The sequence below is a fragment of the Gambusia affinis genome, linkage group LG04, assembly GCF_019740435.1.
Source record: "Gambusia affinis linkage group LG04, SWU_Gaff_1.0, whole genome shotgun sequence".
NCBI lineage: Eukaryota > Metazoa > Chordata > Actinopteri > Cyprinodontiformes > Poeciliidae > Gambusia > Gambusia affinis.
In genome coordinates, this window is record NC_057871.1 from 9,555,660 (window position 1) to 9,578,790 (window position 23,131).

General features: G+C 33.4%; 2 protein-coding genes across 2 annotated transcripts; both read left to right on the forward strand.

Moving 5' to 3' along the window:
- The first annotated feature begins 838 nt into the window (after positions 1 to 838).
- LOC122829501 lies at positions 839 to 12,331 on the forward strand. Its single transcript, XM_044114093.1, has 5 exons — positions 839 to 870; positions 10,137 to 10,529; positions 11,160 to 11,312; positions 11,413 to 11,471; positions 11,623 to 12,331. Exons 1-5 carry the CDS (start codon positions 858 to 860, stop codon positions 11,755 to 11,757), a joined length of 753 nt encoding a protein of 250 aa, XP_043970028.1. The 5' UTR covers positions 839 to 857; the 3' UTR covers positions 11,758 to 12,331.
- A 6,835-nt stretch (positions 12,332 to 19,166) lies between these two features.
- Positions 19,167 to 21,867, forward strand: LOC122829532. Its single transcript, XM_044114153.1, has 5 exons — positions 19,167 to 19,210; positions 19,352 to 19,741; positions 20,618 to 20,764; positions 20,859 to 20,920; positions 21,082 to 21,867. The coding sequence occupies exons 1-5, from the start codon at positions 19,174 to 19,176 to the stop codon at positions 21,202 to 21,204; spliced, it is 759 nt and encodes a 252-aa protein (XP_043970088.1). The 5' UTR covers positions 19,167 to 19,173; the 3' UTR covers positions 21,205 to 21,867.
- Positions 21,868 to 23,131: the final 1,264 nt, after the last annotated feature.

Consider the following 23,131-nt stretch of genomic DNA (forward strand, 5'->3'; position numbering starts at 1 on the left):
AAACAAACATGCAATGATGCACATGAAAACATATGTCGGGAAAGGCATGGCAGTAAGAAGTCAGGCCTCTGAAGAAAACAGACTAAAGGATTGTAAAATGAAAAAGCAAGCCATTTCAACACAAGTAATGAATTGATAAAAAAAACTGGCATAGTTTAAGATGAAGCACCAAGGACTTTCACAAAGCATGGTCACTATTTTGTGATGCTTATGTCTTTTAACCTGAAGTGAAATAAAGCTGAAAAACCCATCTACAGAGCAACCTCCACCTTGAAGCCCTTATCTTAGCCCTCTATTGAAATTGCATGGGTCTTGCAAGGACATTGAATGAAGCCTCTCTGAATTACAAATAATAAAATGTTATTTTTCAAAGCAGGAACTGGCATGAGTACCTTGACAACAAAAATATAACTGATTGTCAATTTTTTTAAAGTACACAACTTTTTTATATTTCAGTGTTGTGCACATGAGCGTAGATTTGTCCATCAAGTTGTTTCAGTATTAGATGACCTGGGTTTTTGTTTGGCTTCAATTTAGTCAGAGGGGGAGAAAAAAACATGAGGGTGGAGGATACATTCTCTGAATTTCTGTCTTTCAGTCTTTGAAAATGGAATTTATAATTTTATAATTTGTTTTATATTGAATGGAAACAATGGCGTACAAAAATCCACCAAGTAATCACATATTTTCCGTTGTTAGCTGATGTAAAACAGGATTGTACACTGACCTCTCACCCAGTCCCAGCTCTGCATGATTTAAAGGTGCTTGAATTCATGTTGTAGCCATAGTTACCTTACTTATAAAAACATTGTTACTGCGGAAAAGGTTTCAGGTTGAATCTCAGAGGGAGAAAAACAATGAGACAGAAAAGTAAGCTGTGACAATATAATTCATGCTCAAATGCAAAAAGGGAGGCAGTTTTGTAGAATCTATGTTGTTTAGATGTTTGATCAGAATTAAACTGTTTTTAACATGTTACAGCAAGTTATCAACCTTTGTGATAAAATGTCACTTTTATGGCATCTAAATTATAATTTACAATTACTTAATTGTATCATGTAAAATTATAAACATTAACATGCAATTAATAACCAGGCTATTCAAATGTATTATTCAACATTTTATCAAATAACTTTATAGCCACAACATTCAAGATATTACACTTGGATTTTATTTCGCATCGCAGGATAACACAATCATAAAAATGTGAAGTAGAAAGAAAGGGATGGACACATTGGGTTTTTTTTCTTAATAATAAAAAAGTATTAGGTGTAAATGTTTTTTGATATAAAAAACAACTACCTTCAGGAGGCACCTAATTAGTGAACAGTATCCTCCTGTGGACATACAACCCCATAAAACATTTTGATATCACCATCATGCTGTGGCTCTGGAGGAAAATCTTGTACAAGAAAGGTCTTGTACTAGGGCAGAGGTTCACCCTCATTCTGGACAATGATCCTAAACTTCCAGCGTTAATGGTGACAATTGCCCAGTATAAGATCAGACCTAAATCCAATCGAAAATATGTGGCAAGATTTGAAAAGTAGTATCAACAAATGCTTGCTCAACACTTCAGTCTTTCTATTTGCTAAGCTAGTAGAGACATAGTAACTCCAGTTGTACAAATAGTGGTTCTACAAAGCATTGACTTGGCTGGACAATACATATGTATGCCATCCCTTTCTTCCTATTTCTGAATTATTTGTAATAAATGATATGTCCCCTTCTTCCATCTCACACTTATTCAGTGCACTTCTGCAGTGCTTGGTGTTGGTACGTCACATAAAATCACAAAAGGTGCAAATATTTTTGCAGGATAGCGTAGAGAAGAATGTTTTTACAAGACAGAACTAGTGGGAAGCAGCAATATTGATAAACAATACACTGCACTTGCAATGCTGCAGTTGTGTACATCTGTGCATATTGGCATATTTAACTAAATTTTCTAATAAAATTTTGAAGTCATGTTTTCCAATCTACAATAACTTACCAAATAAAAATTAGCATTAGGAAATTTGTGAAAGTCTTACTAATTGAACTCTGTGTATTCACAAGAGAAACAGTCTGGAGAGAGCCTGTGTAATTATAATACTAGAAAAAAGTAAAAGCTGTAATAAAGCTGACTCTTTTTTTTGTCATAATGCAGCGAATATCGCTCTCGTATGGCTTAATAATATTTTTCCTTTATGCGCATAAGTAATTTTCACCCGTCAGATACAATTAATATGAACCAGTCAGTAAAGGGCTGCAGATAACACCACAGCGCTAAATGGAGATGAGCACAGTGAGTCAGTGTAATTGATGTGCTAAACAGGCAGTTCCACTTTGTAGGTCTCAATAAGCAGCCACAGTGCCATCTAGAGGCATCTTGGGAGATTGCGAGCTTAGGGCAGGAATGTGTAGACCTGTAGTCTGCCTAAACTACAGGTCAACAAAAGTGTAAAAAAAATAATAATTAGTTTGACACACATACAAACTGCACTACATCACAGACAAATACAAAAACAGTTTACCTAAGCAGGCGAAAGTGAATGAGAATATGGAAAGATCGCATACAAAATATTAACGTTTCTTCATATGAAGATATCCAAATGAAAGCACAAAGCAATATTTATGAAAATAAATATTTTATGTGTATTGATTTATGCACTATTTTATTTAAACATGGTATATTGACATACATATTTTTATGCAAATAATTTACAAAACTTTTACTTATTCTCACCACATCTGTGCAGCCACACATCATGCTCTAAGCATTTCCAGCTTCTACTTGTTTTCAGGTTACCTCAGAGCTGCCATCTACAAACCTCTTTAATCTTCAACTGGACAACAAAAAAAATCCAAACAGAAAATATTCATTAATAATGTCAAAGAAATATTAAAATACAAATGTGAAATGTTGTTTAAATAAAATCTTTATGCATTACACAATCAGCATTTTTGATATGTAAATATGTTTTCATATGAATAATATGTATTTCTTAATATACATTTCTATTGTCATACTGGCACCATGTGTGTCCCTAAACAGAAACATGGTGACAATGCTTTGAGACTTTAATGAAAAGATTTCTTGCCCTGCAGCATGGAACTGCAGCTTTTGCCCACTCTGTATATGCACTGACTAATGGAGGGCTTTAGAGGTTGACCAAGCAATTAACTTTTAAAACACTTGTTGTTTCAGCAGACCTCTGCCTGTGCGTGATGGTGTGTGTGGGTCTGAACTAAAAGCTGCAAAGCTCAAAATCTTCTGGATAACATTTTCACTCAGACACATGCAAACCCTATGGTAAACGTAAATGAGTGCATAAATATGCAGCTGTACTGAACATAAAAAGTGAAAATACGTATACAGTTTGGAATCTGAAGGCTTTGCACTTAAGTCTCTAAGCCCAGCTCTCTCAAGTACCTTTCTGTTTACCACACTCCTTGGATTTGCCTCTCACGTCTAGTGGTTTTTGAAGTTTGCGCACATGATTGCATAAAAGTCTCACTATGCATTCACATCCTCAGATATGATTCCACATGACTTTAAAAACCACTGTGATCAGGGTGGGATTTGCTGAGAGCTGAGACAGGATATTTCATTTTCATAATTTTAGAAAATGTTTCTTTCTCATGAAATGGGGCTGCAAATGACTGTCATTGAAAGAGGAAAACAAAAGCTAAAAAAGTTAAGTAAAAAAGAATAAATAAGCATAGCAAGAAAAATGAAAAATCAAAACATTTGCACAAGCATTTGCAAATATGTTTATTTTATGAGAGCATCTAGTTTGCCACTGGGTTAAACAGAATCTCATGAAAGTCATTTGTGTCTGGACGACGGCCAATAGTGTCATCTGTGTGTCCCAATTTTGCAGAGCATCAATGTTTGGTCAGCAGATGGATTGGAATTAGGGGCACTTATGTTGATCACTACATCTGAATTCATTACATGACATGACACAATAATGGGATTTTGGAGTTTGTATAGTTTTTCCATTTAAAACAAAACTTGGAGGAATATTACCAAACCACATACTAACAAACAGCACAAATACAAAATAAAAAAGAGATTGACTAATAACCAAACTGAACTAATAAAACTCTGTCATGTCTGTTACAGTCAGTTTCAGAATTTTTCAGACATCTATACATGTAACCTCAAGTTGAATTTAAGTTAGATTTGTTTGTAGATGTATCTGTACCAGTTACTTCAATTAACAATTACATTATAAAAAAATATTATTGAGTCCCATCATTTTGCTACGGTGAAAAGTAAAAAGTGAAAAGTAAATTAATTGCAAGAAATATATATAACAAGCAATTTGTTTTAATTTGGTGAAGTTTTCATTGTTTTAGTACAGACACTTAAAACTGTACTACTAAGTCAAAGTTATCTTTATTGGATTTGAAATAAAAAATAAAGAGGGTATAAAATACAAATTAGTTCTAGACCTAAATGTGGAAAACAAACACAGCTGCCAGTCAAATATTCTTCATGGTTTTATTAAACATTTGCACATAAACATGAGATGAACTTTTTAGTACAGATTATTTAGAAACGTAATCAGTTACCTTGAGACATGTGTTATCTGGGAAATAAATAAAATTTCATAAGCAATGTGAACCAGATTATAGCATTAACATGTACACAGAGCCTTTTAAGTCACTTCTGACCTCTAGTGGAGGACATCAGTAGTAAAATCTTATCTCCCAAATGGCTCAAAAACTGCATCTGAGCATGAAGTGATTGTAATAATTATTGTTTTCTATGCTTTGCCATACATAACTCCTCCTGCATGCACACCAAAATCAGCTGGACTAAAACCAACGGATGTCTGTTACTTTGCTGATGAAAAATTACCACAGGTAATTTCAGGTCTAATCCTGATGAAAAATTTGCTGTGGCATATAAAAGCTGAAAAATGAAAAATGTAACAAAACTTTGCTAGGCCTGAAGCCACCAGTTGAATGCTCCGTTCTATAAATAAAGTATTGCCATTAGCAACAGCCTGCGTCAGTGGGCATAACAGTTGTTTATATGTCACACTCCTCACTTTTACTTCTAAAATTATCTTGAGTCATTTCTTGAGGGTAAAGGATGAAAATAACAGTAGAAGCTTTGTTCTACTGATTTTCAACCTAAATTTAAGGTTGAAAATCTAGGCTTTCAACATTAAACCTAAGTAAATGCTTACTTAGGAAAGTCACACTTAAGCATTTACTGACATGAACTTGTCTTTCAATGACCCACCCACTTCCTGTGGGTTTTTCTTACAACAATGGGTTTTTTTTTCTCCAAACCGTGAGAACTTGTTGCAACCCTTTTCAAGGTGTGAAATACTGTAAAACTGTGAGGGTCAAAACTGCATCGTAGGTAGAGAGAGCCAAGATTCGACAGAGTCATCAGTAAATTTCAAGCAGAAATGTATTTTTTTAAATAGCTGTATCATAAAATATAGCCTATCATCAAGAGACTGCATTACAGCAAAACAATAATAAGATTTTTACAAACTTGGTAAATATGACTGCCCTAACATCAGTTAAAATAAAATGCCTTATTCAATCTTGCAGTCTTTATAAATAGTGAGTCATGGCATTTTGATCTTTCAGTATGTATAAATCATCTGAGTAATGTATTTCCTTTATTTAACCAGGTAAACCCCGTTGAGATCTAGATCTTATTTTCAAGTGGGATACTCATTTTCAAGTGTACTGTGCAACTAAAATAAAAAGTATGTATGGTTGTTTATATATGTGTCATGTCTTGTTTTTTTCATTCTGGTCAGAACCAGAATGATAAATAAATAGATTTAATTAAAAATAGATATTTACATACCAAATTGTATGACTCATTCAGGAGATAAAGTATTAACAAATTCATTCAAAAATAAAATACATATTTTAGAAAATGTATTTTTTTTTTTTGTTTCTGAACCCTACTTGGCTCTGGAATGCTTCACAATTTGTTACTTAGAAACTTTTCTCAAGAACGGATACAAAACAATTTCTTGGAAGCATGAACAAATATATCAGTGCCTGAATATGTTTTTTTAAACATAAAATTCTTGGTATTTAACTTCCTGCATTTGTACAGAACAACATCTCACCCACAAAATTAAAAACAAGCTTCATACCAACAGCTAACCATATCACTTGTTAACTGTATGTTTGTTGCAGTTTCTGTCTCATTGCATTTTCTTTCTTCTCAGCATGTATAATTTGCCTTGGACAGTGAAACTACTCTGATCAGCAGGTTCAGTCTGCAGAGGTGTCAGCGTCTCTTTGTTATTGTGGGTTTTCTGTTTGACTGAGCAAAGAGGTGGGGGTCTATGGCTAACCTTTATGACAACAATGAAGCTGACACATCCTTGAAAAACAACGTATGAACGACTAGGACAAGGCAGCTAACAGCTACGAATAAAAAGAACACCTTACAAATCATGTCTTGTTCTAAATCTGTAGCTATGGATGTTTTGCAGGTTAAACTTAAACATGGGGAAATTGGGAGCACAGGGTTATTCATAAAACAAACTTGATACTTACTGTAAAAGTATTGTCATGCATGGTCTTTCTTTTTCTAATTTTGGTTCCAAAATCTGGAATTTCTATTCCACTCAATAAACAAAAAGGTTCGGCAGAATGACATAGTCTGTACTATTGAACACTGATCCAGGGACAAGAAGTGGATTAATGTCAAAATGTCACAATCATTTGCAGTAAAAAATTACTAATGTAAATGATTACAAATGCAGAGTTCTGGAAACTTTTTAACTCTTCCTCTTTTGGGACAACAATGTATACCTACTATAGACTGTTTTAATCTGGTGCATTATAGTTCAATGAAAGAGAATTATTAACTCCTCTTTGGTCAGTAAACTGAAAAGTTTCACTATCAATGTGGACTGGTAGAAACGAATTGACCAACTTACTTTCTGTATACTCACATCACAGGAACAGACTAAACTGAAAAACACCACAACTGAAATCTCTATTTCTATCCAGCTAGATTGAGGAGATAGAGCAGATGTGCTAAAAATCCTTGTTCACTTGTGTTGAGATCTTCCTGCAGTAATTGTGACTTTGCATCAAAATTGCACCACGTTAGTGGAAACTGTTTTCAGGATCAGGAGTGGAAAACAGTCATGTAAACTGTTGGTTTAGCAAATCTAACAGGAAACCCACAGTGAAAACAACCCCCAAAGCTTCTACAGACGTTTATTTGCAGACAGACTGAATCTGCAGATAAGTGCAATGTTACTGATCATAATTCATCAGTCATGTCAGGGGAAGAATTATTTTAAGAGACACTAATGATGACAAACATGGAATAGCTTTGTTACTTTTAATAAAGTAAGTGTTAGGTGATGTTGGCAAGATAAAACAAGACAAAACTAAATCTATACACCAACTGTATTCTGGAATAGTTTTATCACAGGGAGATAAATGGGTGTGACTATGGCTTTACCAATAAAACTTAGATGTCAACCACTGCAGCTTTTTTGTTCATGTTGTCTTTTGAGATAAATATCTGATTAACAATAGACAAATGTATAACTTTTGAATCATAACAGGTCACCGGAATGACCACTGCCTATGCTGTTTGTTGTCTTTCCACTGGGCTGTTGACTTGTGTTTTCTCTATGTTTCTTTTTCTCCTCTACTCCTTTTCCCTTTTTCTTTCATTTCAAACCTTTTTCCCACATTTTTCCTCTCTTTTTTCCTATCTGGCTCATTTCGGTGTCCATTTCATTTAAAATAAACCCAGAACAAATGGCACAGGGAGGAGAACACACTAACTGAGGAGCTGATAAAACATCAATCTAACAAGAAAAAGAACAACTAAAAGAATGAACAAATACAATAAAACCTAATCATACATAAATAAACAGCTAAAAACTGAACTAAATACAAGCCAGATTGACAGAAACAGAAAGCAAAGAATGAAGAAGAAATAATGAGCATGAATAAATAAAAGGTTATCAAAAGTGCAAACCCAGAAGAAAACCAAAAACCAAAGCAACCCAACATGCTGATATTGATGCCATATTGGGCCAGTTTTAATTTTCATGTGTAAATATATATATTATTTGTATATGTGTGGACATGTTTAGTTGGTGCAGTTTAATTTATCTTTTATTTATAAATTGTATTGTTGTTGGCCTATTTTAAACTTTTGTGAAAATAATTTATTTTAAAAAATTTTTAATCCAATCAATTAATCCAGAATGAATAATCCTGGCACAAACATTTTGTAAACATCAGGAAGCTGAATAGTCCTGGGTCTGTATGCGCAGGTGGCATTGGTGGTCAGAGTATTTCACAATTTAAGTTTCAGCCACCCCTCATGACACAATGGCAATAAGTATGTATATTTTCTTTTATACTTCAATAGTGTTGAGCCATCTTAATAAACAATGCTGCAGATAATTCATATTTTTATTGTGTTTACCCTGTGTGACACAACTTACACTTGGACTTGTGATATAGGGATCAGAATTTCAGGGATGATCTGTAGAGCTAAATGCCATTAAGCAAAAAAAAAAAAATAAATAAAAAATTATTATACCTTTGACTTTGTTTAATCTAACACAAAGCAAAATTAATGTTATTTTAACTGTTGTAAGCACATTGAAGTAAGTTATCTGCCTGAGAAAACAGGCATTAGAGAAACCAAAAGAAGGACTAGGCACTTAATTTCCACTGATATTTGAACTCAAATAACTCCACAGCTAAAAATAGTGCATTCAACCTTGTAATGGGTCAATAATGAGCAATATTTTAATTTCCTGACACTATTTTCAACACTTGGACCCGAGAGTTGGTTTTTGAACTGGTGAACTCGAATAAGTCATTGATTACTTTCAATCTAAAGAGCAAATTTTAAAAACTCAATGTGACATGAATATAGCATTTAAAACAAAAGCATTATTAGTAGTAATGTAGTCAAGTAGAAAGTACAGATACTTAATGTGAAATGTAGTGGAGTAGAAGTCAAAAATACCCACAATAAAATCTACTTACGTAAAGTACAAATGCATGAAAAATGTACTTAAGTACAGTAATGAAGTACTTGTACTTCTCTACATCCATCACTATTTCAGGTTTTGACTCCAATATACACTACAGCATCTGATTAGAGATTCCACAGCAGAACAATTACTTTTTTGTTAGCTTTGAGGGATATTAGCGTCCAGCACCACTATTACCAGCTGGATTCAGATAGGTTGCTTTTAAGCTGTCAGAACAAAGCAATTTCTTACTTATAACATCACTGGAAAATATATGATACATGGTAATACAAGATGTATTTAGTGGCAAATGAGAGTGTATCTGACAAAACACCTGAATCCAAACACCTGTGTGTGTACTTGTGTCTATAAATTTTCTGCATAAGAAGGCTCAATAGTAGGTATGGGTACATTCACTTTCTAATTTGGAATTTTAAAAATTATTTTTCTAAAAAGATAAATAACACACATTCCACTCACTCTGCAATTTGAGATTATGTCTAAATAGGCGATGTTTAATTTTACCCAGATATAATTTCCCCTCTAAAAGACAACAAACAAATAAAAATATATAGCATAATTAGGAAATATTTTAAGGAACTGCACATTGCTATGTATTTTACCTTGTGCTGCCTTTTAACACATTGAATAAAGATTTTTAATTTTTTTTAAATATAACTCATCAAATAAAGTACATGGTCTAATCCAAAACTCCTTCAGCAGTTCATCCATTACCCTCACTTTGAATTTTCAAAAAGCTGCAATACCTGAAATACCCTAACCCCCCAAATTCACATCATGCCCCTAACTCAGCCAAAAGAAACCTCAGAATAAAATGTTCCATTCAAGCAGCCAATCAGCTGCTGCATCTCCTTTAACGGAAAACTTTGCGTCATAACGTCTGCAAATAAAAGCTATGAAACTGTCACTTAAATCCAGGTCAGCAACAGTCATGGATGAACTGCTGAAGATTCTCATTGTTCTCTGTGGTAATTTTAAGATTTGCCAATATTAATAACAATAAGCATGTTTCTTTGCAAAACTTAAGCTATGTTCCTAGTTTAAATATATGCAACATTTAAGGTTTAAATCTGGAGTAATATTCACATGCTTTTTCTTCTAAATGTTGTTTTTTAGGGATTTTTTCCTGGAGTCATTGCTCCATTTCTGATTCGATGTTGGAGACGATTGTCCGGCCTGGAGATAACATCACTATTTACTGTGACTGCAAAGTGTCATTTGGAAAATATGTAGTTTGGTTCAGGAACTGTTCCCATCAATACCAACCTACTCTTGTTGTAAACTGGAAGAACTTGCTTTATGAAAGAGAAATCACATTCCCTCGTTTTAAATATTTGAAGAATGAGTCGTCCAACTCCTATGACCTGATGATTATAAATGTCACTAATTCTGATGAGGGACTTTATTACTGTGGAACTTTAGAGACCAAGGTAAAGCAAGACGAAAACAAAAACATTTTCTCTCAAGAATCTTACCTCTATGGCAACATGACCACAAAGATCACACTCTGTAAGTACTCCTTTCTGATCAGTAATAACACTGCTGCATATTTATTTTAGACAAGTTTGAGCAACTGAAAGTTAACTGCATTAAATAGTACCAATTCATGTTTCACCTAAACATATTTTAGCTCTAAATGTAACATTTTTAAAATGCAAATAGAAAATTGTTGCACATCATTCTCTCTAACAAGTGCTTTGTTAGAGAGAATGATGTGCTGTGTGCACTTACAAAACTAACTGCAAATGAGAATGAGAAAGTTTCCTCAAATGCTTTTCATTGTTTAGCAAATGACTCATTATTCCCATTAATCATTATCAATGAAATACTACAGGTTATCAGAATTTACTGAACCAGCTATTACAGCGTTAAACGTCCAAGTAGGAGATTTAAAAATTTGCCATCTCTTTGTATTAACCCTATGTTGAATCATTCTAAAGAAAAAATGCATAAGTAATTCAATTAATCGCGTGTATTTGTATAGCATATTGCGACAAGGCAATTCAAAGTGCTTTACATCATAGAAACACAAAAACGCAGGCATAAAATGCACACAGTCGATAACATATTACATTCTGATAAAGCGTGATAACAGGTAGTTTCGATCCTTATCATAATTATATGTTTATTCATTTTTAGATACAGAGACTCATTTACCACACCAAAATATTTCCATGACAGTGGAGGAATGTGGTTTGTGCTGGAAGCTGCTCTTTGCTCTGTGTCCGTTTTTTTCTGCTCTCTCAGCTCTCCTCTCCGCATTTCTGGTTTACCTGCTATGCCAAAAGTCAGGTAAATGCAGTTTTTATGGCTTTTCTCATTTAAAGTTTTGAAACCAAGATTGTATGTTTCTTTCAATTTTATTACATTGGAGATTTTCTAACATCTGCAGCAAACACCAAAGCTGAGAAAAAGAGAGGAAACACTTCAAGACAAACAGAAGAAACCCAGGTAAAATATATATATATATATATATATATATATATATATATATATATATATATATATATATATTTTTTTTTTTTTGCTTTAGAAAAAAGTATTCACTTTAAATATAATTAAACTTTACCAGATCGTGATGATTCTGAATATTAAATCCTAGGATGAGAATGTGTGTTATGCCGCCCTGGAAATTCATCAGCCATCGCAGAGAACTAAGAGGAAGAGGACGATCCAGAGTTCAGATTTCAGCACATACTCTGCTATCAAGACATTCCAGGAGGAGAGTCATATTTAACTTAGAGGTTAAAACTAAATTTAAAGAGAATTTCTAATCGCTTTCTTTGATTTATGTTCTTCCTCTAACACTGAAATCAAACAAAAATGAGTAACCTTCACAATCACAAATAAATCATTTTCAGAAAACTTTTGATTTGATGGTGTTTAAATCTGTCTTGATCAGAATGAAGCCCTGCTAAGTCATGCATTGACTATTCCAGACAAGGCTGCATGTCTGAAAGCAAATATGTTCATCTCACCTAGACAGCTTTGACAAAAACACCAGGGAAATTTCCAACAAATTATACTCTTCTAATGACTATATTTTTATTTTAGATTTCAGTAACAGTAAAGACATGTATTTATTTTTTTGGATTTTTGACATTAATATATATTTGTGGGCTCTTTCAATGTCATTAACTTTAGCCTGAATTGCATTTCTAATGATTGGAAACATTTTCTGTGATACGTTGTTTTACAACCTGCTTTGTAGTGTTCGCCTGAAAATTTTGCAAAAAAGGAAAATTAAAAAGAAACTTGAGAAAAAACGTACAGTTTTAGGTCTTTCACATTTAATAAGAAACAAATGTACTCTGTCAACCCCATGTCTGTTGATTTAATTCAGAATAGAATTGAATAAAAAATTCTTTATTATGCCACAATGGAGAAATTGGGGTGTGTAAACAGCAAAAGAAATGCTATTAAAGCATACAGGTTCATAACTAAAATTGTTTCTAAAATCTTAACTAGAAGAACCAAAATTAAAAAAAACATGAGTCACAAGAAGTTTTAAAAATGTCATACTCAGATTAATTAAATTAGAGGTGTTGTATACTCGGGTCACATTGATTATAGTATTAATGTACACAGTCGTTGAGCAGATAAAAAACTGTACAATATAGCATAAAACATAAAAAATAAAATGTTATCTCCTTTTTGTAGGAAATGAGAGGTGGATGTAACTGTCATCTATGCAGTTTCATCCACCTCTTTATGCCTGGAAACCCAGAAGTATATGAAATATATGAACTCCTCAGCTCAGGTAGAAGATGGAGGAGATTGATTTTTTTAATCCATCACATAAACATATCCATTTAGATTTTAATCATAAAAAAAAACTTAAAAAAAACCCTGAACTATACTTTTATATTAACATTGTCAGCAATTCTTTAATTATTTATTAATCTAAAATTAAAAGAAAGATTACACGTGTATGACTGCAGCCACAACACAAATAAAAAAAAACTAACAAAAAAAAACAAAATAAGAAAAAACAATAGGACACTGTCAAAATAGTCAACAACTATTGACAACTGTTCATTTTAAAGATTTTTTTACCTGGATGTTGAGGACAGAGATTTCAGTTTGACCGGTAAGACTTCTTTGATTCTTGACTCTTTTGGCCTGTCAGGCCTCATGATTTATTATTTTTTTTACTTTATTTAACATGCAAAAGTTTGGTCTCTTTATGAAGATGAGGAGCTAAATTTTCTATAGTCAAAAGTACTTTAACTGTAAGACGTTTGTAGTTATTATGTTTGTAAAACAAAATAAATTTAACAATTTCGCTTTACCCAGACTTTTCATTTTTATTTCTTGTAAATACACATTGAGTTTTGAATGTATGGACTGGAAAATATAATAAATCTGTAGGATAAAGTATTCTGCTCATGGATTTCAAGATTGATCAAAAAAGCACAAAAAGAAATCTCATTTTGGACCTGTTTATTTTTGAGGATGTACATGTTTTGTCCTAGTGTGCCATTTGGAGTCTCCATTTGGCATCTCCAAATGGCACACAACATCTGATATACAAACATCTAATGACTGTAACTCCTCAGTGCTTCAACATACAGTCATCAATGAGGGCTCTAATGAAAGATAAAGACCAGTGGAGTTCTCTGGTAGACACATTAGTATTGATAGTGGAAATTACTCATAATTATATAAATAAAATAGCATATCTGTAGGGGCAAGAAGCTTGGGGGGGTTAGTGTACAGTCCGACCTCCTCCCCCTTCTTGCAATATGCTATCTGTCCGTTCACTTCCATCGATCCACCTCCATCCATTTTCAGTTAGATAAAATAGAGGTTGTACATTTAGCTGTTGACTCCCATCAACAAAGACAAGCTCATAAAACATATTTTTAAGGGAACCGTTTAAAAATAATTTCAGAAAATGTCACAACAAAATATCTGAACAGCCATTTAACATTAAATAATGTCTTCATAAAGCACTTTAAATCTTCAACCAGATCAAAGTGCTGAAAAGTAGCAATAAAAAGATGCCAGTGCCTATCTTCAGTGGTCAATGGGCGAGAGGCAGGGTACACCCTGCATGAAATGAGGAGTGCAATGCACAAAGCAACAGTACAAACAGTAGTTGATATCTTAACCTGGGTTTAAGGCCAAAGAGTAAAAATAAATTCTCAAATAAGATTTTAAAACAGCTGTTGAAGGAATCTGTCTGAAGTGGCAATGAATTCGAAGGTTCAGTAACTGTGACGGCTAATGGTCTCAGTCTATAAGCAGTGATCATTTCAGGCAGTTTTTTTCTTACTTTATGCTGAAGAAAGTAGCTGATATATAACTGAAACATAGAATCAAAAACTATCCATCCCTTCATTACACACTTAAACCCTAAAGGGTTTACAAGGGGTGTTGGTACCTATCTCCAGTGGTCAACGGGCGAGAGGTGGGGTACACCCTGGACAGGTTGCCAGAATCAATAACTACACATAGGAAAAAATACCTTTTTACTACAGCTAACCACACATTGTTCAAAAGTTAAGTTGGTGTACACAAGACACGAGTTTAATTAGTTTCAAACCTGTCAGCTCATTTGCTTGCTTTAATCAATGTGGATGAGCTATTGAATTAAAAAGTTAATAATCACAAAGGCAATTTTCCTCAGTGAAAAATATTGTGTTTATATAATGTTTTAAAGAAATACTAATCTTTCTAAGATGTTGTTCTGTATATTTGAATTGCTACCTATATGTTCTGTTTTTTGTAGTCAATGGGAATTCAAAAATCACCAAAACCTTTCTATATATGCTTTCATTTTTTTTCCATCACAGTATGACTGATGTTTAGCCAATGCCCTTTAGTAGGTGACAACAAGCTAAGAAATGTTATTTCCAACTGTACACGAAAGAATTTTAAAAATCACACAGGACTTTACAACAATAAAAGAACAAAATAAGAAAGACAGGGTAATTTTCTCAGGAGAGAGATTCTTTGAGGAGATTTTTTTTCTCATTGGTTTGCTGCAATTCTGTGTGTTTTACTGAATATATTTACAAAACAAGCTAAAATATTATGGATGTAACTATATACTTTGTGTTAGAATTTGATGTTCGAATTTATTGTCTTTTACATCATAAAAGTTGTTAAACCTGAAGTTGTTAAATATGTCGATGGGGCAGAAAATTTAAGTATCTATTTTTTAACAGTATGAGACTAAGTTTAATAAATATGAAGTGAATGTGAACTTACATTAAGTTAACTAATCAAAATATCTGTTCTAATCTTACGCTCTAAACTTCCAATCTAATTTTTGACAAGTTAAACTAAATGTTTTGGAAACTCCAAATAGCTCAATTTCCTCCAGACTTTTAGAAACTAAGTGGCTTTAAGGTTTATTTACAACTAATTCCTAACAAGATTTTTCAACTATTCTGTCTGATTGGAATGTCTTTTTGTTGTTGTTGTTAGCAGTTCAGGAGCTACAGTAAAGTCTCACAGAGTAGAAACAATCGTAAAACAAAACCATCCAACTTTCTCCACCACTGAAGTAAAAACCACAGATCAAAACGTGCCATCTCACCAGCCAATCAGAAATGGAAAAAGTTTCACATCAGTGCATCCGCCAGCGAAAGCTTGAAACTGCCCATCAGCTCTAGATCAACATCAAGCATGAAGCAGCTTCACATTGCTCTGGTGGTTTGCGTTGGTAATTTGTACTTTTTATTTATTACTTGATGGTAGTTGATGGGAAATATTTCCTAATGTTTCATACATTTTAAGTGTGAATGTTGTTCTGTTAGAATTTATCTGAAGAAGTTTTTATTATTGATTTTTTTTTTCAGGAGTTGTTTTATGGAGTCACTTGTCTATTTCCACATTAGTATGGAGAAAACAGTTAGACCTGGAGAAAACATCCTTCTCTACTGTGACTGCAAGCAGTCATCTGGACTGTATATTGTTTGGAACAAGAATACTTCACATGAAGACAAACCAACTCCTGTTCTAAATGTAAAGACTGATTTAGGAACAGAAAAGAAATGTCCTTGATTCAAATTTTTATGGATTGTATGCTTATTTCATTTTATGTAACTATGGACGTGAAGTCTGTTAATAAAGATTAAATCTAATTTTTGTTTTCATTACCAACTTCTTCTGGGATGGAAAGGAGCCATCTGCCACAAAACACTTTGTACTGTACAAACTGTACAAGTCAATTAGTTCTATCTTTAGGTATGTTTTTTATTGGCTGTGGTAACCATCGACTTAAAGTAATGTTCTATAAATGGTTCATAATTGGAGGAGATTGTTGAGACTTATTTTGATTTTATCAAGCCTCAGATTCACAATTCCTCAGCTAATGAACTCAAACATACTCAGTAGAAATGGAGAGTAGAAAAAATCTTCAGAAATGGATATACAGAATAAAAGCCAATAAAGATTTAGAGATTTCTGCATGATCTACTGTAATCTACAGGAGATAATCACCAGGATAAGAAATATGGGTTCAAACTGGTTTGTTTATGAGTTCAAAACTGATGGTAAGTACAAAATAACTATGGTTGGGGATAAAATGGAGATAGGAACTGGTGAAGTCTAAAGAGTAAAAGCAAAATTGCTTTGCAGGTTGATGTGGTGATGTGGTGATAACATATGACTTGTGTGACCAGCCAGCTGGAGGATTTGAAAGATATGATATGGTATGGTATATTTGAAAGTATGGCATAGAGATACATCTGAAGCATACTTCAGTAGTGCTGACTAGATACCACAAGAAACTTCCTGTTATGCTTCACTGTCAGCTTTATTTTTGAAAACTTGCAGCTGTGTGGGATATTGCCATCTAATGGCATGATCTTCTCCGTTCCTGCAAAGTTTCTTGGGCTCCTCCACTCTGTTCCTCCCATCCTGTTGTCTGTAGAGTCCCTTTGCATGCACACTTAAGGAATTTATGAAAAACAGACATAAAAGCTGTAAAAGCTAGTTTTTATTCTTTATAACTTTGGTTGATAAAAATCCAAGGATAATCACTCCGACGAGCATTTGTTCTTTGTTCTGCAGATTTCATCACATTGACAAGATAAACCTGCAGGTTAGAGTAGTTGCACAGTTTGCAATAATTGTAATTCTGTTCTCTAAATAGTTTGCACTTTTACAGTGTATTTTTGATTGTGAGAGGAGACGGGTAGCTCTGTGCAGGAGGGCAAAATATTCTTTATGAAAGTGGAAAAATAAAAATTCTCTTTCACTGAAACAATGAAGGTTCTTTGATTAACTTCTATATACATCACAGAGGAGATATGTTTAAAATATTAGTACTCTTATATAAACAGGAAATGGCTAACATTTTCTGTAGTTGCCCAACTGTTGTCATTCTTTGTGTGATACAGGAAATGAAACTGATTGGGTCATGGCTCTAAAGCTGTGTAACCTCTGCCTTCACATTTGTGGTTAGCTGTACGGACTGTTCCTTTATAAGATAGAAAAAGAACATATCTGTTTAGTCAGACATTATTTTAGAATTAAGTCTGGCAACGTCAAGTAAATAATCTTAATGTTTTTATTTTGAAATTGTTGTCTTATGTATGTCCATTTTTTTCATTTTATTTTCTGTTGTATTCTGACTGATTGAAGAGCTGATAGACCATCTGCTTTTATACTTGTGTTATGTGTCTATTTTTTTTCACATTCATTAAAACATTTATCTGAGAATTTTAATTTCTTTGATGTTTTTCCTAAGATGAGTAACTATTATATAGCCATACACAGTAACCCGGAGGGACTGTACACAGTTTTGCAAGAGTAAACATACTCTTTTTAACATTTTGTGAAGTAAAAATTACAAAGTTTTCACGATTAAAAAAACAACTCCAAATCCGAAAAGTATGGCAAGCATTTGTTTACACCACCTTATTTTAGCTCTCATAAATTAAATCTTGAGAAACCAGAGGAAGGAGAAGTTTAAATCTGAGATAGCTTATGAAACAATGTCCCAAGTTTTGAATGTCTCTCCACCCTATTCAGTTCATCATCCCAAAATGGAGAGACTCAACCACAAACATATCAAGACGTGGCTGTTCAACTAAACTTTTAGATTGGTGAATCTGTTAATAGGACATTGAAACCATGTAGAACAAGCTCCTCTAGCTACGTGTGACAAAATATGAACTGGCCTACATGGAAAGAGGCAAAAAAAAAAAGATAGATCACGATCATGATCATGATAGATGGTGGTGGCAGCATAATTCTGTGGGAATGCTTTTCTTTATCGGGAACAGAAAAGCTGTCAGAGTTCATGAGATCCTGTATGAGGTTGCAAAAAGACTTCAGACCCGGGGAGGTTGGACACCCCAGCAGTACAAAAACCCTGAACATTCATCTAGATGTGTTGAAGAACAAGTTGCAAGACACGGACCCTCGAGAATTTGGGATTCAACACATATAACAAAACTGATCTTTACATATAAAGAAACTATTTTAATCTAGATACCAATTAAAAAGTGTTGAACCCAAGTCGGGTTTTATTGTTAAGGACCAAATTCTATCTTGAAAAACACAATAAATGGAGACTGTGAATTATTCTAACACAAAGAATATTTTTCTGTTCCCAAACACGTCCATGACTGTACAGATCTATCCACGATCAAATCACATCTACAGACATACCTTTGTATATCAACTTTTAATGTGTTACGATGGTCCTGTTTTTTGTAGCTTTTTTTAACATGCTATGTATTTAAGTGTTTATGTACTTAATGTTCTATTGTACATTAACTTGCTTCCTGTAGAACATCTCTGAGTGCTTGGAAAAGCGCTACACAAATAAAATGTATTATTAGTATTATATAAGGATCTGCACAACTTTGCATAATGTGTACAATTTTAACCATATTCAGTAAAGCAGTATGCATGTTTGGATTTCAGAAAACCAACTAAAATTAAACCTCTCAATTCTTTGTTTTCTGTGTTGATTGTTTTCCTTTTTTATGATAGTCTCACAAAGCAGAAACTGAAAACCAGTCACCCTTCACTTTATACACAACTATCAACATACAGACCACACAATGTTCCATTCGATCAGCCAATCAGCAACAACAACGCCTTTAATGGAAAAAGTTTCACTACAACATAACAATATCTGCAAATGAAGGCTGTGAAACTGCCCTCTAGCTCCAGGTCAACATCAACCATGAACCAGCTACATGTCGCTCTGGTGGTTTGCTTCGGTAATTTCAAATTGACTGAATAACAGTTTATGGGAAATGTTTAAAAAGCATTTCATATATTTTTAATTTATACAGAATGTTTGACTGTTGTTCTGCTGAAATTTAACTGAAGAAAATCTTATTACTGTATTTCTGTTCCAGGAGTTGCTTTATGGAGTCATTTTTCCATTTCTACATCAGTGGTGCAGATGACTGCCAGACCTGGAGAAAACATCCTTCTCTACTGTGACTGCAATCAGTCATCTGGAGTGTACATTGTTTGGTACAAGAATTCCTCACATGAAGACAAACCAACTCTTGTTCTAAATGTAAAGACTGATTTAGTAACAGAAAAGAAATTTCCTCGTTTCAAATTTCTGAAGAACTTTACTTTTGATTCCTATGACCTGCTGATCGTGCACGCCAACAATTCTGATGAAGGGCTCTATTACTGTGGAACTGAAGAGACAAAGGTGGAGAAAGACAAAAAAGAAAGCATTGGGTCAAAGACAATCCACCAGTACGGCAACATCATCACAAAAATCACACTTGGTAAGTAATTTTTTCTAATTACATGAAAAGTGCAAAAGTGATCATGCAAATCTAATTACCTGACAAAATACAGACATAAATATAGATGAGGAAAAACAAAAGTATTGAGTCTAAACAAATTTACAAACAGCAAAAACAAAAGAATCACACTTAGAAGTTTTAGCAAAATATGATTATCTTGTTGATGAAAAACAATTTTGTTGAATTATTCTTTAAATGCTTTGATATTTGATCAAAAAGCATCAACAATGTGAAACATCATGTTATGTACTATGTAAATGGTGAAACAAAACTGAAAAGTTTTGTGTGATTGTCATTGTACAATTTTTACATATGTTTATTTCATCATAAGAGTTTTGATACTGAGATAAAAGAGACCCTGGGGAAACCATTATATTGATGAATATCCCCAAAGTAGTGTAACTTCATTCATAGTTCACAATAAAATAAATATTATTTTTGTAATTATTAAAATTTATTCGCAACCTCTCTACTTTAATGTCTCCAAGAAGCAGCTTCATTCTTAGTAGTAGATGATCACTCAAAAAATTATAGAAAAAGCAAATAAAGACATTTTGCTTATTAAATCATACACCATCAAACTATGGTTAGCTAATGTGCTTCACTTTGTATGGAACTGAGATGTGAAAATTAATTTTTTCAGGAATATTCTAGAGAAGGTCACCTTTCCACCTCGTTAATCTTTAGCTTTAATTTTCAACTCTGTGGAGATTCAAGTTTCTGCCTTGAATCTAAAAGATTCAAATCTCTGTCCTGGCTGCACCCCAAAGCAAAAATATTACTGTCTGATATGTTGTTGAAATTAAAAGATTACACATTAATTGATTCTTTGAAAAATGTTTGTTCTCAATACAGATCAAACTGTTTGTCATTCAAATATCACCCAGACTGCAGAGGTCTGTGCTGCATGCTGGAAGATGCTCTTTTCCCTCTGTCCAGCTCTTGCTCTTCTTTTTGCCCTCATTTCCTCAGCTACAGTTTATCTGATTTACCAGAAAGCAGGTACTTGTGAATTTTGTCCTTTTTTATTTATAGCTGTCATGATGACTCTTTGATCCTGAGAATTAATCTTAGCGTTTTGCATTCATTCCTAAAGCTAAAACAGCTCAAGAAAACAATTGGGGTATTGAAATGAGAAGACAAACCAAGGAAACACAGGTAAAACACAACTTACATGTAATCTGATTATGACAAATCCATGTCATATCCATGTCATTTTTAACTGACACATTGCTAGGACAGGTTTATGCTTGATAGTCTATCTAAAAATTCAGACCCCAACATTGGTTAATATTTTTTAAATACATCTTGAATTTTAGGATGAAAATGTTTGCTACGCGGCTCTGGAAATCCAGCGACCATCACAGAGACCAAAGAGGAAGAGGAAAACCCAGGCTTCAGACTTCAGCACATATTCTGACCTCAAAATGTCTGCGGTGTAGGAGATTGACACTGAACTTTAGTCCTGAACAATAAGTACCAGTTGTGTTCTTTCTCCCATTCCCTAAGAATTTAATAGCAAATTAAAATAATAATAATAATAATAATAATAATAATAATAATAATAATAATAATAATAATAATAATAATAATAATAATAATAATAATAATAATAATGTATTTCAGAAAACATATTTTTGATTGTTAATAATAATACCATAGTACATCATCCCAGACCTAGTTCCAAAACATGTCTAAAGGCATATATGTGCAAAATTCATTTTGGTTTTTTTTTCTCTTTGTTTTTTGTTTTTACCTTTCTTCTATGTAGCGCAACAGTCTTTGACAAAACAAAGTAGTTTTTCTGTGCCTCTTTTCCAGTACAACCCAATAGGCCAAACTTAAAAGCAAAGTGTGTCAAAGAGCAATAAAGAAATGATCATCAAGCTTTCCTTCTCCATACATTACAAACCAATTAATATACCCACAGCTGCCTGGGTGTGTTGTATGAATTCTATTCCAAATGGTTTCCTATGATATACCCTTTCCTGCTATGTTTTCTGTGAAGGCTCTCAGCAAGGTTTCAGAGTGTTTGTTGGTATTTTTAATCCTTCTCTGCATTTTATAAGTACTACTTAAAATTAAACATCTTTTCATATTGTTCAGTCCCGTCATAATTTTGTGATTGACTTTGTAATTTTTCAAAAATCTTTTTGCAATTAAAATGACTAGTTTTGTGGAACAAGAAATTTTGCAATATTTGGTTTTATGTACGACGTTATTGTGAATTTGTCAATCGTCGTATCGATGACGGAAGAATAACTTGACGTTAAATAAGGCTGAGGCAGCAGTGTAGTAAAAACACAAAATTCTGCCATGTACAGGTGGGAGTTAGTGGTCAGGTAAACCAAATGTTTTTGACCATTGTTGTGGAAAATGCCCAGTAAACTTACAATTACACACTAGTGGGGGAAAATGTGGGAATCTGTTGATTTTACGTAAATTTCCACAATAACAGAAAACTTGGTGCACTGTTTGATGTAATTTGGTATCTGTAGTCTTGAGGACCACACAAAAAGCCATGGAGTACCAGATTTGGCCCCTGGGCCTTGAGTTTGACACAAGTGCTCTATTGGATCAAAATGTTCCTACATGAGTTACTTGTTTTCTCACAAACTCAAAATGCACCTTTATATGGCACACAAACTAGCAAATCACCAGCACTTAGGATCTGCATGTGTGCTGATCATTGCAGTCTGTATGTTAAAATTACTCAATATTCAAATCTCATTATGAAGCAGACAAGCTTCAAACACTATCAATGACTCATTAGGACCAATACAAACCTTCCTAGATTTCTTGAGACAAACTTTGAAGCCACAGTGTCAAAACATTCTGATAGAGTAAAAACATTTTTTTTTAATTTACTTGCATTTGCATTATAAATTTAAAAATTTATCAAATTTACAATGGCTGGGACTTTTATTGTTTTGTTTTGCTTTGTTTTATTTTATTTAATTATTTTTACATTCAGTTCTAAAGTGCTGACATTTATCCGAAGAAGAAAATTGAACATCTTAATAAGCTGCTTATCTGAAGAAGCTGTCATTAACTTACGTTCATTTATGAGACAAAACTGAGAGGAGAGCATGGCCAATCCAAACCCCCAACCTCTTTTTGTGTGGTGAATGTTACAGGAAACGCAGACTGACAAACAGCACCTTCAAACCTCTGCAGAAGTATACATGCAAAGAGATTGGACGTGCAGATAAATTCAGTTTTGCAGTCCATTATTTTACACAGCTGCCTTTCTATTCTGTGTCAAAGTGTCTCCATTTATTTTTTTTCTCCAAAATTTGTCATTGTTTTTAATAATCATCAATCTTCTGTCACTGTATGACCTATTGGTTTAGCACTTCTGGTTTTATA

Bases quoted from the DNA above. Each gene is read 5' to 3' on its own strand.
- LOC122829501 (XM_044114093.1), top strand. The intron at 10,530-11,159 runs GTAAGTACTCCT...ATTCATTTTTAG, and splicing joins GACCACAAAGATCACACTCT to ATACAGAGACTCATTTACCA. The intron at 11,313-11,412 runs GTAAATGCAGTT...TAACATCTGCAG, and splicing joins CCTGCTATGCCAAAAGTCAG to CAAACACCAAAGCTGAGAAA.
- LOC122829532 (XM_044114153.1), top strand. From the start codon at position 19,174: ATGAACCAGCTACATGTCGCTCTGGTGGTTTGCTTCG. The intron at 20,765-20,858 runs GTACTTGTGAAT...TCATTCCTAAAG, and splicing joins TCTGATTTACCAGAAAGCAG to CTAAAACAGCTCAAGAAAAC. The intron at 20,921-21,081 runs GTAAAACACAAC...CTTGAATTTTAG, and splicing joins GACAAACCAAGGAAACACAG to GATGAAAATGTTTGCTACGC.